The sequence below is a fragment of the Rhynchophorus ferrugineus genome, unplaced genomic scaffold (genome assembly GCF_030347505.1).
Source record: "Rhynchophorus ferrugineus isolate W39M unplaced genomic scaffold, kcgeb_rfMv2 rfM4, whole genome shotgun sequence".
NCBI classification, from domain to species: Eukaryota; Metazoa; Arthropoda; class Insecta; order Coleoptera; family Curculionidae; genus Rhynchophorus; species Rhynchophorus ferrugineus.
The window spans coordinates 13959484-13972184 of NW_027472583.1; the positions used below are offsets into that span (position 1 = coordinate 13959484).

General features: G+C 32.1%; 1 protein-coding gene and 1 pseudogene across 2 annotated transcripts in view; both read left to right on the top strand.

Annotated features, from left to right (window-relative positions):
- Window positions 1–12701, top strand: part of LOC143195208 (A-type potassium channel modulatory protein KCNIP1) — a 438330-nt gene that overhangs the window by 289352 nt on the left and 136277 nt on the right. The window contains exons 1-2 of one of the 2 annotated variants that reach the window (XM_076402178.1): window positions 4125–4265; window positions 6401–6668. The exons of the other annotated variant lie outside the window; for it this stretch is intronic. Coding sequence (XP_076258293.1) covers window positions 4251–4265; window positions 6401–6668 — 283 coding nt within the window. The 5' untranslated portion in view covers window positions 4125–4250. Of the gene's footprint in view, window positions 1–4124; window positions 4266–6400; window positions 6669–12701 lie in introns of those variants that run through there. 2 annotated transcript variants of the gene reach the window in all.
- Window positions 9425–9522, top strand: LOC143196774 (uncharacterized; annotated as a pseudogene).

Consider the following 12701-nt stretch of genomic DNA (forward strand, 5'->3'; position numbering starts at 1 on the left):
ACTGATATCTACAATTCGATGTATTTGTTCGACTTTCCTATGATCCTCTCGGAATCCAAATTGGTGACTGAAGATTATGTTGTTTAGGTCCTTCTTGGTTGTGTTTAGAATGATTTTTTCCATTATTTCATCATTTCGTGGTAGGAGACATATATGATTATACGAGGTTCTATTCTGTGGTAATATGCTTATTTTTGCTTGGCAATTTTCCATCATTCTAGGAAATGTTCCAGCTCAAAGCAAGAATTGACAATTCTTCAATTATTTTGAAAATATATTAAATAAAGTATTGTCTTTTCTTCTTAAAAGTTTTCTTTTTCCTTTTATTTTGTCTTTTTGTCCTAATCAGTAGATTCCAGGCACAAGCATCACAGGTTGGAGTGTAATGTAACATAGTCTACTGCAATTTGTACAAAAGCTTGCAGTTTAGGGTTACCGTCCACCAAAAGCTGGGTTGCTGGATTGCCGGGTTTCAGCTCCTCAGCCGTAAACTATGCTTGTTATACCATTTCATACATGGAAACTTGAGTAGAAAGGGTGCTATTGGGATAACAAGATCATCAAAAGCGAAATAGAGATACAATTGATACTAACAAATAATTTTATTGCAACTATATGATATCCAGATGGAACAAAGACCACCTACCTTTGGTCGTTTCTTTAAGAGAGAGTTACTATATCGCGCGAATGGTCTGGATATTTCGAAAAAAAAAACAGTTGTATTTAGAAAGACCGTGTATTTATGTTTCACTTACTGATGTGATGAGTGGGTCGTCTAGACATAAGGGTTTTGTTTATATCACAATAGATTTCAACCCTTAGTATTGTTGTGTGCTCGTCGCTCAACAAGTCGACACACACGAGTCGAAACTCTTATAGCTTTTAAAATAAAATAAAATTACTTCACATTTCGCAACTTATTTGTTTATATAATAGCTGGTTCATTAGACATAACATCGAATTTTGATTAATAGTTAATGATATCTTTCCACAAGATATTTCAAGGAATAATATAATCACATAGTTATTTTTTCCGATCACGATGTATCAGAAAAATCTACATCATTAATATCATTCATGTCGTAGTTTACGTACTCGGATTATCTTAACATCCAATTCCGCAGGTCTAATGACATCGGCAATTTATTTAAAAATCATTTTTTTTCACCACCTTCCCTGTGAACTGCATAATATCTGGAAATTCCACCCGCAAATATTATTGCTCTGCTATTTAAATAGGATTACAGATGTTACGTGTTAACGGTCAACCATTCAGGTTATTCAATCCAAATATTATTGTAATAAATTAGCGAAAAAAATGACTCATTGCCGATTGCCGAGCTAAAATTTATCAAACTATAAATTATAGAATTATTATTAAGCTATGAGTGATAGGAATGATGTGTTGTAAACATAAGTATCGTCTAGATTACTTCGTTAAATTACATTAAATGAATCAGTTTGAAAGAGGAGATTTTATTTATAATTTATATAAAGTATCTAACAAAATTGATAATAAAGTCGAACAAGTGCATCGAATTGTAGATATCAGTAGATCAGTGGCCTGGAGGATAAATGGTGCTGCTCCGCTACCTTTTTGGATATAAGTCAAACCAAAACAAAGTTTGCCATGATTGACTGACATGCAAATTAAAAAAGATCATTCTACATATATATTAGCATATAATCTCATCCTCAGTCGAAGAAGCTTCATGATATATTATATTGATGAATTTCCTGTTTTACACGAAAAACGTTATTTGTCCCACAGGGCAGCGTACTAGGAGAGGTATTGTAACTGACTTATATTGTGGAACATCCAACTAATGAGGACACAATGACTGAGACCTGCGCTGACGATACTGCCATCTTCTCAGTACATTCTAATTCAAAAATTGCTTCGTTCCAACTCCAATGCTGTTTGAATAAAATCGATAAATAGTTTAATCAATGGGGAATAACGGCAAACCAAACCAAGTCCACTCGTGTTACTTACACTATGAGTCAACAAACCTGTCGGACGATAAAATTATATAACGAAGACATTCCACAAATTGCAAAATTTTATTTGGACCGGAGGTTAACTTGATAGAAGTGTATTTGGACCAAGTACATTGACGTAAACAATTCGACAGCAAATTCCGTGGTATGACTTGGTTAACAGGTCGCCACTCGTCTTTGTCTAGCGCACAAATTATTCGAAAATAACAATTTATAAAATGGACAAGACAGTGAGTTATTAATCTGAAGCAGATTGGATAAATGTATTTTCTTCAATAAATAAACCTTTGACATTTTATTTCAAAACTTACTATATTTATCTCAGTATCATAGTACATTATCTAGATCGAAGATATAATATATGATAAAGTACTAGCAAACTATGAACTGATAAATCCGACTGATATCAAAGTCAAAATTCCACCGTTTAAAATATAATAAATGCATAAGTGGAATATCAAGAAGATCTGGACAAGATCAAATAGGAAAATAAAATAAATAAAATAAGAAGAATAAAATGAGAAAGAGAAATGGAAGAAATGAAATATATAATCGATAGTATGGATAAAAAAAGGAAATGCAATGGAATTAATTCATAATATATATATATATATATATATATATATATATATATATATAATTGGAAGAAAAAAAAGAAAATATAATTTTAACACAACTATAGTAAAGTATTAATCATGAAATATAAAAATAAACTGGCCAAATTAACAGATTTAACATATACGAGTATATAAATGAGGTCATGTCTAAAAACGAAAAATATGTAAGAAAAATAAGAAATTATATGATAGGATCTAGACAGGTAACTGATGAAGGTGAGAGAAATTGATGAAATTAAACATACTATGAGATTTTAACAGCAAAGGACACACCACACAACTTAGTGATACAAATAGAGATTTTTTTATAATAATCTCGAGTTTAAAAGTGCACAATAAATCTTACTTTTCATTAATTTTTCTTTATAAATCATTGAAATTTTTAATTGACTTAAATTGTTTACTGCAAGCATATTTATTTACCTACCATTTATTTCTATATAGGATCTATATAAGAAGCTATAGTTACAATTTTAAGTCCATTCGATGAAAATTGAGCGAGCTATTTCAACGCAAAAAGTACTAAAAGTGCCAATTTAATGCAGATTTATTCATAAAACAGTGTTAGACCAACAATGAATACGCAGCAAGTGGATTTTTGAACGTCAGTGTCACGATTTTTACATCTTACAAATATAGGATGGGGCAAAAGTTCCGCTACCATTATAATTATGCGCCATCTTGATTATGTATCGTTTAGATCAGTTTCGCTTTAACCAGTGCGTTGTGTAGACGTTCAAATTTTATTTTCTATAAATATACGCCACAAGAACGAGCAGAAATAGTGACAATATTTATTGGAAATAGTCGTTAATTATAGCCACTTAGCGGGAATTTTGCCCCACGTTATTGCAAGGAAACGAATTTCTTTCATATATATTCTATGGATTTTATCATTTTAACAATATTTTGTAAGAGCTTCTTTATATATTTTATGATAAGTCTATATAGTTATAATTTTTAAAAATACTTTGAATTAGCTAGTTCTAATTGTTAATTCTTAACTGCGCTTATAAATATATCTCTTCTTTTTTGCTCTTGACTTAATGTATTAAGTTAGTTGAACATATTTGCTGTCGTTCTGTCTTTTGTGCCAATATCTGATATTATGATAGTTATAACAAATATATTTGTTCGTTAGTACAAGGTTCGTTCCTTTGAACGAACCTTGTCCTAACTAGACAATAACGAAAATAATAGCAAGAACAAAGAATTATCCAATTCTATAAATTATTTATGCAGTTATGCGTATATATTTGGATGATTCATTTTTATTTATTTAGATTCCAATAGAAACAATTTCAAAATTCAATGTTCAATAATTTCATTTAAATGGGCACATAAAATATATGGGATATGTAGCATTTAAATGATTATTAGAAATCGAAATTTACCATAGAAATTCATTAATCCTTTATTGTTGATGAATTTTTAGATACCTACACCTTTTTACCCTGCTTATAATATTACTAACAACTAACACCTGCTATTTATTTTCAGGCTATAACCAACATACAAATCAAACAATCGTTACTCCCGATTAACAACACAATAAGAGACAAGGTGGAATTGAAAGCATGTTATAACATTAACTACTAACAAAAGCATGTTAGGCTTTAAAATGTCGGGCACATGATGTACCCAATGGTAAGTATCCGTATACCGTATTTTTTAAGAGATGTTAGTTACATTTGATCTATCATAACATATATAATATTATATATTGGCTGCGTGAAAAAAGGCATGTATTTAAAATGTAAATACAAAACCTCTTGGTTTCTTTAAAATATGACTCCACTAAATTAACATTACAAGTTTATTGAAGTATTTTATTTAAATATCATGCATCACAGTTAGCAAACCAGATATCGCCTTTTTTATTTGATATTATTAAATTATAGATTTTATAAGAAGTAGTTCATCTTCCTTTTCCTTGTCATCGCCATTATTTTAACTTTATATAGGCAGTAGTGTAATCCATAGTATCTTGTACAGAGCTTTAAATTTGGGTCTAACTGCTTGTAACTAATTTTTAAACTTACAAAACATATTTGATCGAATAATCATGCCACATACATTCATCGAACAAGCCCCAGGCCTAACTAGTAATAATCAACTTTATTCATCAAGATGTGATTCCTTCTGTCTAGTTGTCTTACTTTGTATGCCTTACGATTTGCTTTCACAATGAACTTCAACTTTCATTTTGGCCAAACCCCTTTTCCTCGAGCATTTTACAGTTCCACAAATGGCCATTAGTCACTGGATATCGGATATGGGCTATATTGTGGGTGGCAAAACGATTCGAAGCATTAAATCAATTCTATCATTAATATTCGTCAACTTAACACACAAGCAAGACTAATTTTAGATCCTGGGGAAAAATAAAAGACAAATTTAAATAAACCATTCAGCGTCTTATATATTTAACATAACATATAAAAAGAATATAAATACTATAACAGCTACTTAAACAATAAATGGCCAAAGTGACAAATAATGACTAGGTGGTCGAGTAATAGTTCTAAAAGGATACCTGAGCAATCAGTTTTCATTCAAAAAGGTAAAACCAAAAAAATACATGGTATATAACAAGAACCGGTGATTATAGCGATAGATACTTTTAATGTCAGGTAATAACAATATAGGCACTTGCAGCTAATAGTATGAGCAATTATTTATGCTGACGGATCATAGTACCGATAAATAAATGTACCGAAATGTAATGGTACTGATAATTGACGGTACTAATAATATCAACAATAGATAATCAGAAAGGTACTCAATAGCAATGAACCAATAAACATGCCAAACTTAGTCCACAGTAGTCAATAGTAATAGAAATAGAAATAGACCATAGTCTGTGTACGGTAAGAAGAGAAGGTATCTACGTGGGATAAGATCAAGGGAAACAAACACACGAGATCCTGCAACTAGAGTTTTAGTAGGCCTCGCTAGGGTAAAACCAAAACCTCAGATAAATAAATATATAAATAAGCAACATTCTTGCTATTGTACACTCACTTCTCCAGCTCCGACTATGGTGAACCTACGTGTTCAAATTATCTATAGATCATAACTACACATCATTGTCTGGGTTAAGTTATATTAGTTACAATTTAAGTTTTATTGTTACAGTCATAAAATTATTATTTTTAATTCACACTAATTTAAGAATTATGGGAGGATATGAATGAATAATAAAATAGAGGAAAATAAAATATATAAATATAAATCGATAAACTAATAAATAAATAAATAAATAAAGAATAGTAAATATAATATAAAAATTGTGCTCTGTGAATGCTCTGTGAAGAAACTCACCTTTTAAAACTCAGGTTGGAGTGCAATAAATTCAACTAAATTAATAAAATACAGTTACAGTTATTCTTGCTTGCCTGGGATATATTAAAATAATAATTTTTACCCAAGCAAGTAGTAAAGGATACATTTTTAATTCGCTTTCACATACTGATGTAAAAATGTCTACTTATTTTGCTTTCTACTAGCCCAAAAAAAATTTTTTTCCATTAATTTTTAATATGTGTCGTTTGAAGAATAGAATTAATAGGTTATGTATAGGAAGAAAATTTCAGGTCTGAGGCATCTTCAGTCATGTTTTATATTTAAAAACAAGCCGTTTGGAAAGTTTACAGATAATACAAAAAATTCCCTCCAGCTTAATATATTTTTAATCAAACATTAATTTTTCACGCACCTAATATAAATTAACTCGCTACTGACCTACTAACAGCTTTAATTGTTTCCCCGCTTCCTCGCAGGTGCAACGTCAACGTGATCAACACCACAAACAAAACCCAAACAGAAATCGCGCGGGGTTGCTGGAACAGCAACCCACTGTTTCGGTCATATCGAGAGGGCAATTCCAACAGCACGAGGTTCTCGAACCACTGCAGGAAGTAACGGTCGTGCAGCCAGAACTACCCGATACCGACGAGGAAGAAGAACAGAGGGAGCCGAAGAGACCTCTACATCGACGGTTCTTCACTTACGTACGAGAAGCGTGGACTGGCGTCAAATCAGCACTAGGTAAACCATATTAATGCATGTATACATAAATAAAACAGTATTTAGTGTCAAAACTTACACTCAGACAGTGTACAAATAATAGAATATATTGAGAAATCAAATATAACTCAGTAAGTACCCAAGTTAACTAATGAAACATCTTTAAAAAATTAAGATTCGATATTCATAATATGCCCTCCTATAAGAGTGATATAAACATTTCGATACTCTTTTAACTTTCCATTACGTTTATCTTTAAAGAGTTTGCTACGGTTTATTTTTGAGCTATAAAAAATCATTTATCACCGAGGTCCCAGTCTGAAGCACCCTGTGGATTAATACTACTATTACTATATACAATAAATAAAACATCACGTCTTTAACATAATACAAAAAGGTAAAGTATATATAAAATAAATATATAGAACTAAACTAATATCGCAACAGATATAAACAAGAATGGATATATATTTTCATAGGTATACCTATATGTATCTTTAGTTTTTAGTGTATTTTATATTATATATGGCTTTTAACCTTACAATACTCCATATAGTCTAAACTATTTCCTGGTAGGCTTCCACACACTGTCTTAGAGAAACAACACTCTTTACACATACACATATACTATTAAAAAACCTACTAAGAGAAAAAAATTGTTCAGCTGCATTCTTGGACGTAGCGCAAGCCTTCGATAAAGTTTGACATAAGAGAAGAGAAGAACAAGATTACTAAACAATGAAAAGAACAAAAGCATGTAGCAGCGCAAGTCAGTGTTGTGGGTCCTGTTGTTTATCTATTCTATATTCTAAGATGCAACCAAAAAACTGCTATACGAAAGTAATGTAGAATATAGAATAAAGGACGTCAGTAAATCAGCAGTGTATCAGATATACCAATAAATATGAAAAATACTATTCCCCATAGAGTAAGAACGCTAAATACCTTGATATGAATCTTGTTGTAGAACTTCGTGGGAAACAATATATACATAAATACATAAGAATATAATATTTGTAGGGAGAATATGTTAATTGTATTATTTATATATATTATTTGTGGGAAAATCTAAATTATCCTTAAATAATAAAAAATATTCAACATAATACAAGTATTTCAGAATAATGTCCTGAGAAATATTGTGGATGCACCCAGATATTATAATAACACCGAAGCCTTCGGATTCCAACTGGAAATATCCATAGAGGAAATTGAATGATTCGCAACAAGACATGAGTAATGACTTCATTACTATATTGACACCCAAGTACTACAACTCTTGGGCGACACTGAACTAGGACGCAAACACACAGAACCAAACGTTCTGATTGTGTCTAGTTTTGTAATGAAATGCGCTAAATCAAAATAGTTGGTATGACATAAAAATTGTTGAAATAATATTATATATATATATATATATATATATATATATAATTGAAATTTTCCATAATACAATAGTGCAAAATCCGCCAAAGAAATGGGATTGTTATCCTCACGCTAGTAACCAATCATTCAGAGCCTACATCAAGCGTTAGACCTAATCCAGGTAAACCCTGATTGATAGGAAAATACTCTAAAATATTTAAAAAAAATAGAATATTGTTGAAAATAAAATTATAATATAAACAGAATTCAAAAATCTGGTCAACGCTTAAAACTTTGTAGCATTATAACTGCAATATTTTTTATTATCTTCATTTTAAATACAGCACGTTTAATATTGTTTTTTTATCAACGCTTTCACGGCGATAAGAATCGTTAAAAATCAAGTTAGCATTAGCATCACGAAAATCACAATGCTCTAAAATGCCGCGACATAAAAAGTAAAAATTGAATTAATCCATGGCCTTCTCGGCGACAACAAGCATCCGACGTCACGCTCCTACCCGGCAATATCCACGTATCTGACTAATTTCTCTCGGACCTGTCCCAGATAAAAACGAAAATAATTTACGAAAGCAATTTTTCCCGTCCTACGGGGGACGTAGCTCACACACAGGAACGAAATAAGGCCATTCCGTCAATTCCCGGCATTCCTTCTCTCGATAACGCGCGGCGATGAAAAATCGATGGTATTAAATGGAGGGAAAGCGGCGGTCGGTGGGACGACGATAAAGTCTTGGCGAACACCAAACGAAACACTGACGTTATTAAGTCAACACACCTGCTATAAATTTCGTACCGAACTGTTTGCCTGTTTGTTTTTGAGGTTGGGTCTATTTTGCCTATCCGCAAATGCAAATTTCGGAGGGGACAAAATACATAGAGACATTTAACTTTTGTGCGTGTAGTCGAAAAGTTTTGTTCTGTTTGTTTGCCATAATTAAATTTGAGGGTCCGAAAGAAATGGACGCTCGATGTGTTTATAACTTTTGATGTGTATAGGAAAACGAAAGTTTTATTTCAAGAATAATAAATGGCAACATTTTGACTTTGATACCGACGCTTGAGTGAGCAGAAATTCGTTCCCTACTCTTTGTTATAACTGTTAATATCAGAATAGAGATCTGTTAACATCATTATCAATCCATATCCTGTGCTTGGAGGGATCTACTTCTCAAATAATACGCTACTGTTGTAGCCGCTGAACTTTCAACATTCTTCACTAAATCTCGCCCACAAAACATAGAGAGTATAGAAAGGAATCTCCCATACATTCATCGTGAAAAACTTAGCTTTATTTTTGTAGGAAAGTCGCCAATATGAACACTGGAAAATTTAAAATAATAGGAAAATAAAAATACAATTTTTTTCAAATTTTTAAAACAAAATACATTTATTAATACAATTATAATAAAATAAATTTGTACTGTAAAGATTAGAATGGACCCTGCGCAAGGACGACACGCAAGCTCGTGAAGCGTTCCACATTTTTATTTTCAACTGCCGACTGTCCTGGAAGCATCATATCAACGAACTTAATACTCGTTGTTCCACAGACATGCAAATGCTGCGCTGACTATCTAACCGCCTCACAGATGCAGACCAGGAAACCATATTTAAAATATATTCCTCCATAAACCTTCCTAAGCTAGACTATGGCTCCCTCCTCTTCGCGGATTCTACTCCAACTTAGTTCAAATTCCTTGAACCTTCTTTAACTGAAGTTCGCTGTGAGGCCACTTGCTTTACCATCTTTTTTAAATCTGACCTCCAATTGGAGACTTAGAGTCACTCACCTGTCCTAGACCGTCTAATCCCAAACTACTCCAGTTGTACCTCTCATATAAATGTTGATCTTGTTTCCAAGGCTGGAGTTGGCTTTTTGCATCCCCTCCTTATCCACTACGCCAATTTTTCCTAAGCTTAAACCTTCACTACCTCCTTCATAAACATATCTTTAGGTTAATTTAATAAAAGAGAACATTGTCCTTACCTTAATCGGTCCAAGGTCTGTGAACTTCTCTTACTCTTCTTCTCCTTACCCTGGCCGCAAGTATATATATATATATATATATATATATATATATATATATATAATCTCGCAGCGGGCTTGGCAGTGTATTTGTGGTGGACAACCGGACATTTCAAGCTCCCTGAACAGGGTTCAGTATTTATCGCTGAAGTCTTCACATTATTCAAAGCTTTATCCTACATCACAACACTATCTGATTGGTTTCAGGGCAAATTTACTGTAGATCGCTTCTCAAGTTAGTATACCGGAAAAAGAGCGCGCGGATATTGCGGCAGCCACCTGTCTCCTCCCCATCACATATTTGTATCCATACAGAACTTATCCCATTCGTTTCTTATTTCGCCAAGAACGAGGTATAATGTGGTTGGGCCCAGGAGGCCAACCAAAACAGACTCCTTCGGATAAAAGATGATTTTTTCTTCACTCCTCGCGTTCCCTTCGTCACCATGCCTTAGATCTGAAGACTGAGATTGGGTCACTGTCGTTTCTCGTACGGTCACTGTGAGTTTTGTCACCATGCCCTTATTTCGGTCTATCACATACTGAACGTCTGTCCACGACTCACCCAGGTTAGAGCTATGTATGAGCTGCAAAATTTTAGAAATGTCTAGAAACGAAACAGGAGAAAATACAGGGACTCTTCAGATTTCTACAAGAAATCGATTTTCTCCATAGAATCTGGCCTCTGCTAATTTAAGAGTTATTGACCAATTGTCAATAACCATTACTACTTCGGTATGGGTGCTAATGTATGCGGTCTAGATAGAGCCACTACTTATGGTTGTGTTTGCAGTCTTGTATGTGTGTCCAATTTTAAAATTCATATACACTATTTATACTTTTAACCCCCCTATCTGTGTTATTAATTTTATTTATTTATTAATTTATTATTTTATATATACGCTTTATGTCTGTCGCCGTCACCTATCAACGCCATACTATTGTAATACATAATTTATTCAAGGGTGTCCAACATTTTTGTAAATTAATGCAAAAAATGCTATATAATATTACAAATTGTATATGCCAGAAACCTACAATGGAAATGTCATTTTTCTAAATTCTATCACAAAATTGACAAATGTTTCATTATCATAAAAATAACTCGCCTTAAATACATTGTATAGTATGAACCTTTGGAATTGCATTGATCTCCTATACGATTAAAGCAAACAATATTTAATTATTCCTAAATACAATATCTTGCTCAGAGTCCGCACAATTAATGTATTAAAAAATATAAATATTTGCTGAGATAAAATATTACTAAAATTTATTCTTATGTTTAGTCTTTTACAAAATTATTGTATCAAATCAATTCAAGAGATTACTTCATTCACCAATAAACCAAAATACCTCCTAATCTATATTAGGTTGCATCTATCATATAGAACAATATCATACATAATTTAAATAAGTCCGGTATCACTTGTTATTAAAATTGAACTGTTGGCTACCAGTAAAAACTTCAAGTTTTCCTCAAACAGATCTGTAATTAGACACATGTTATAGAATTAATTTGGAAACTCTTAAAAATTCCATGTTCCATTAAATGTTTCCATATTGAAGTACTTACTGTTTAACTCTATCTTTTTTAAACAATGGTCTTGAACATTTGGCATTAGTCAGCCTGTCTAAAATGTAAAACTATTTAGGTAATTAAGCTTTTTCTAATATAGGGCAGAATAGCTTGGGAAATAGCGATACTAACCCACAACACAACACATAGGTCTATAACCAAAATTCTTAGAAATACTACTGGTAGTAGATATTTAAACATACTAAGAAATACTACAGAATATATGTAATTAACACAATTTTCCCAGCATTTCTTCAATCGATTAAACGAAAATCTCTTTACAGTATTATTTCTAAAAATTAATGGCATCAAATTTGTAATTCATTTTGCTTTTATAATTATAGATGCCAATCGGCAAATTAAAAAACTAAAACTCTGTTTCACATGCGCCTATTCAAGATCTCCTTCTATATTTTCTATATTTTGTGATCGCTCAACAATTAGCTCTTGGCCGCAGCTAGCGAAGTTCTGCAGACACTTTCCAGGAACAGACAGAATTGTGTATCTGTACCTCACACATCATTATTTTTTGCTTTATCGGTATCTTATCTTCTTTTATTTCACTTTTTATAGTAGGTTAACATTGGATATTGTTGTTAATCTTTGAAGATCTTATTTCGTAAGAACATCATCACTGCTGTGGAAAATAAATTTAATGAGGTAAAGCTGGCTTGAAAAGAAAATTATTTGCGCGAAATTTACTTGCTTTATTTGCTCATCGAGAAATCTTAATAGTTGTTGAATTATGGTTTTGACAGAAAACGGTCAATCAAAACGGCACATCTATCATTTATTACTATTTGAAATTTTAATTTGAAATATAAGAGCATGAAATAAAACACCAAACAACTTTTTCCTTCTTAAGTAGGATAAATAATTCCTTTTCCCAAAAATACAAAAGCTAATTAAAGGTAATAACAAAATAAAAGAGACACTTCTCATGCAGCATTTCATGCCAGTGAAATGTAAATATTTTTATAAACTTATTGCGAGAACATTTGCAGCAATAGGGGTAGTATGTTTAATTAAAACTCATCTATGTACCCACACATATACGCCT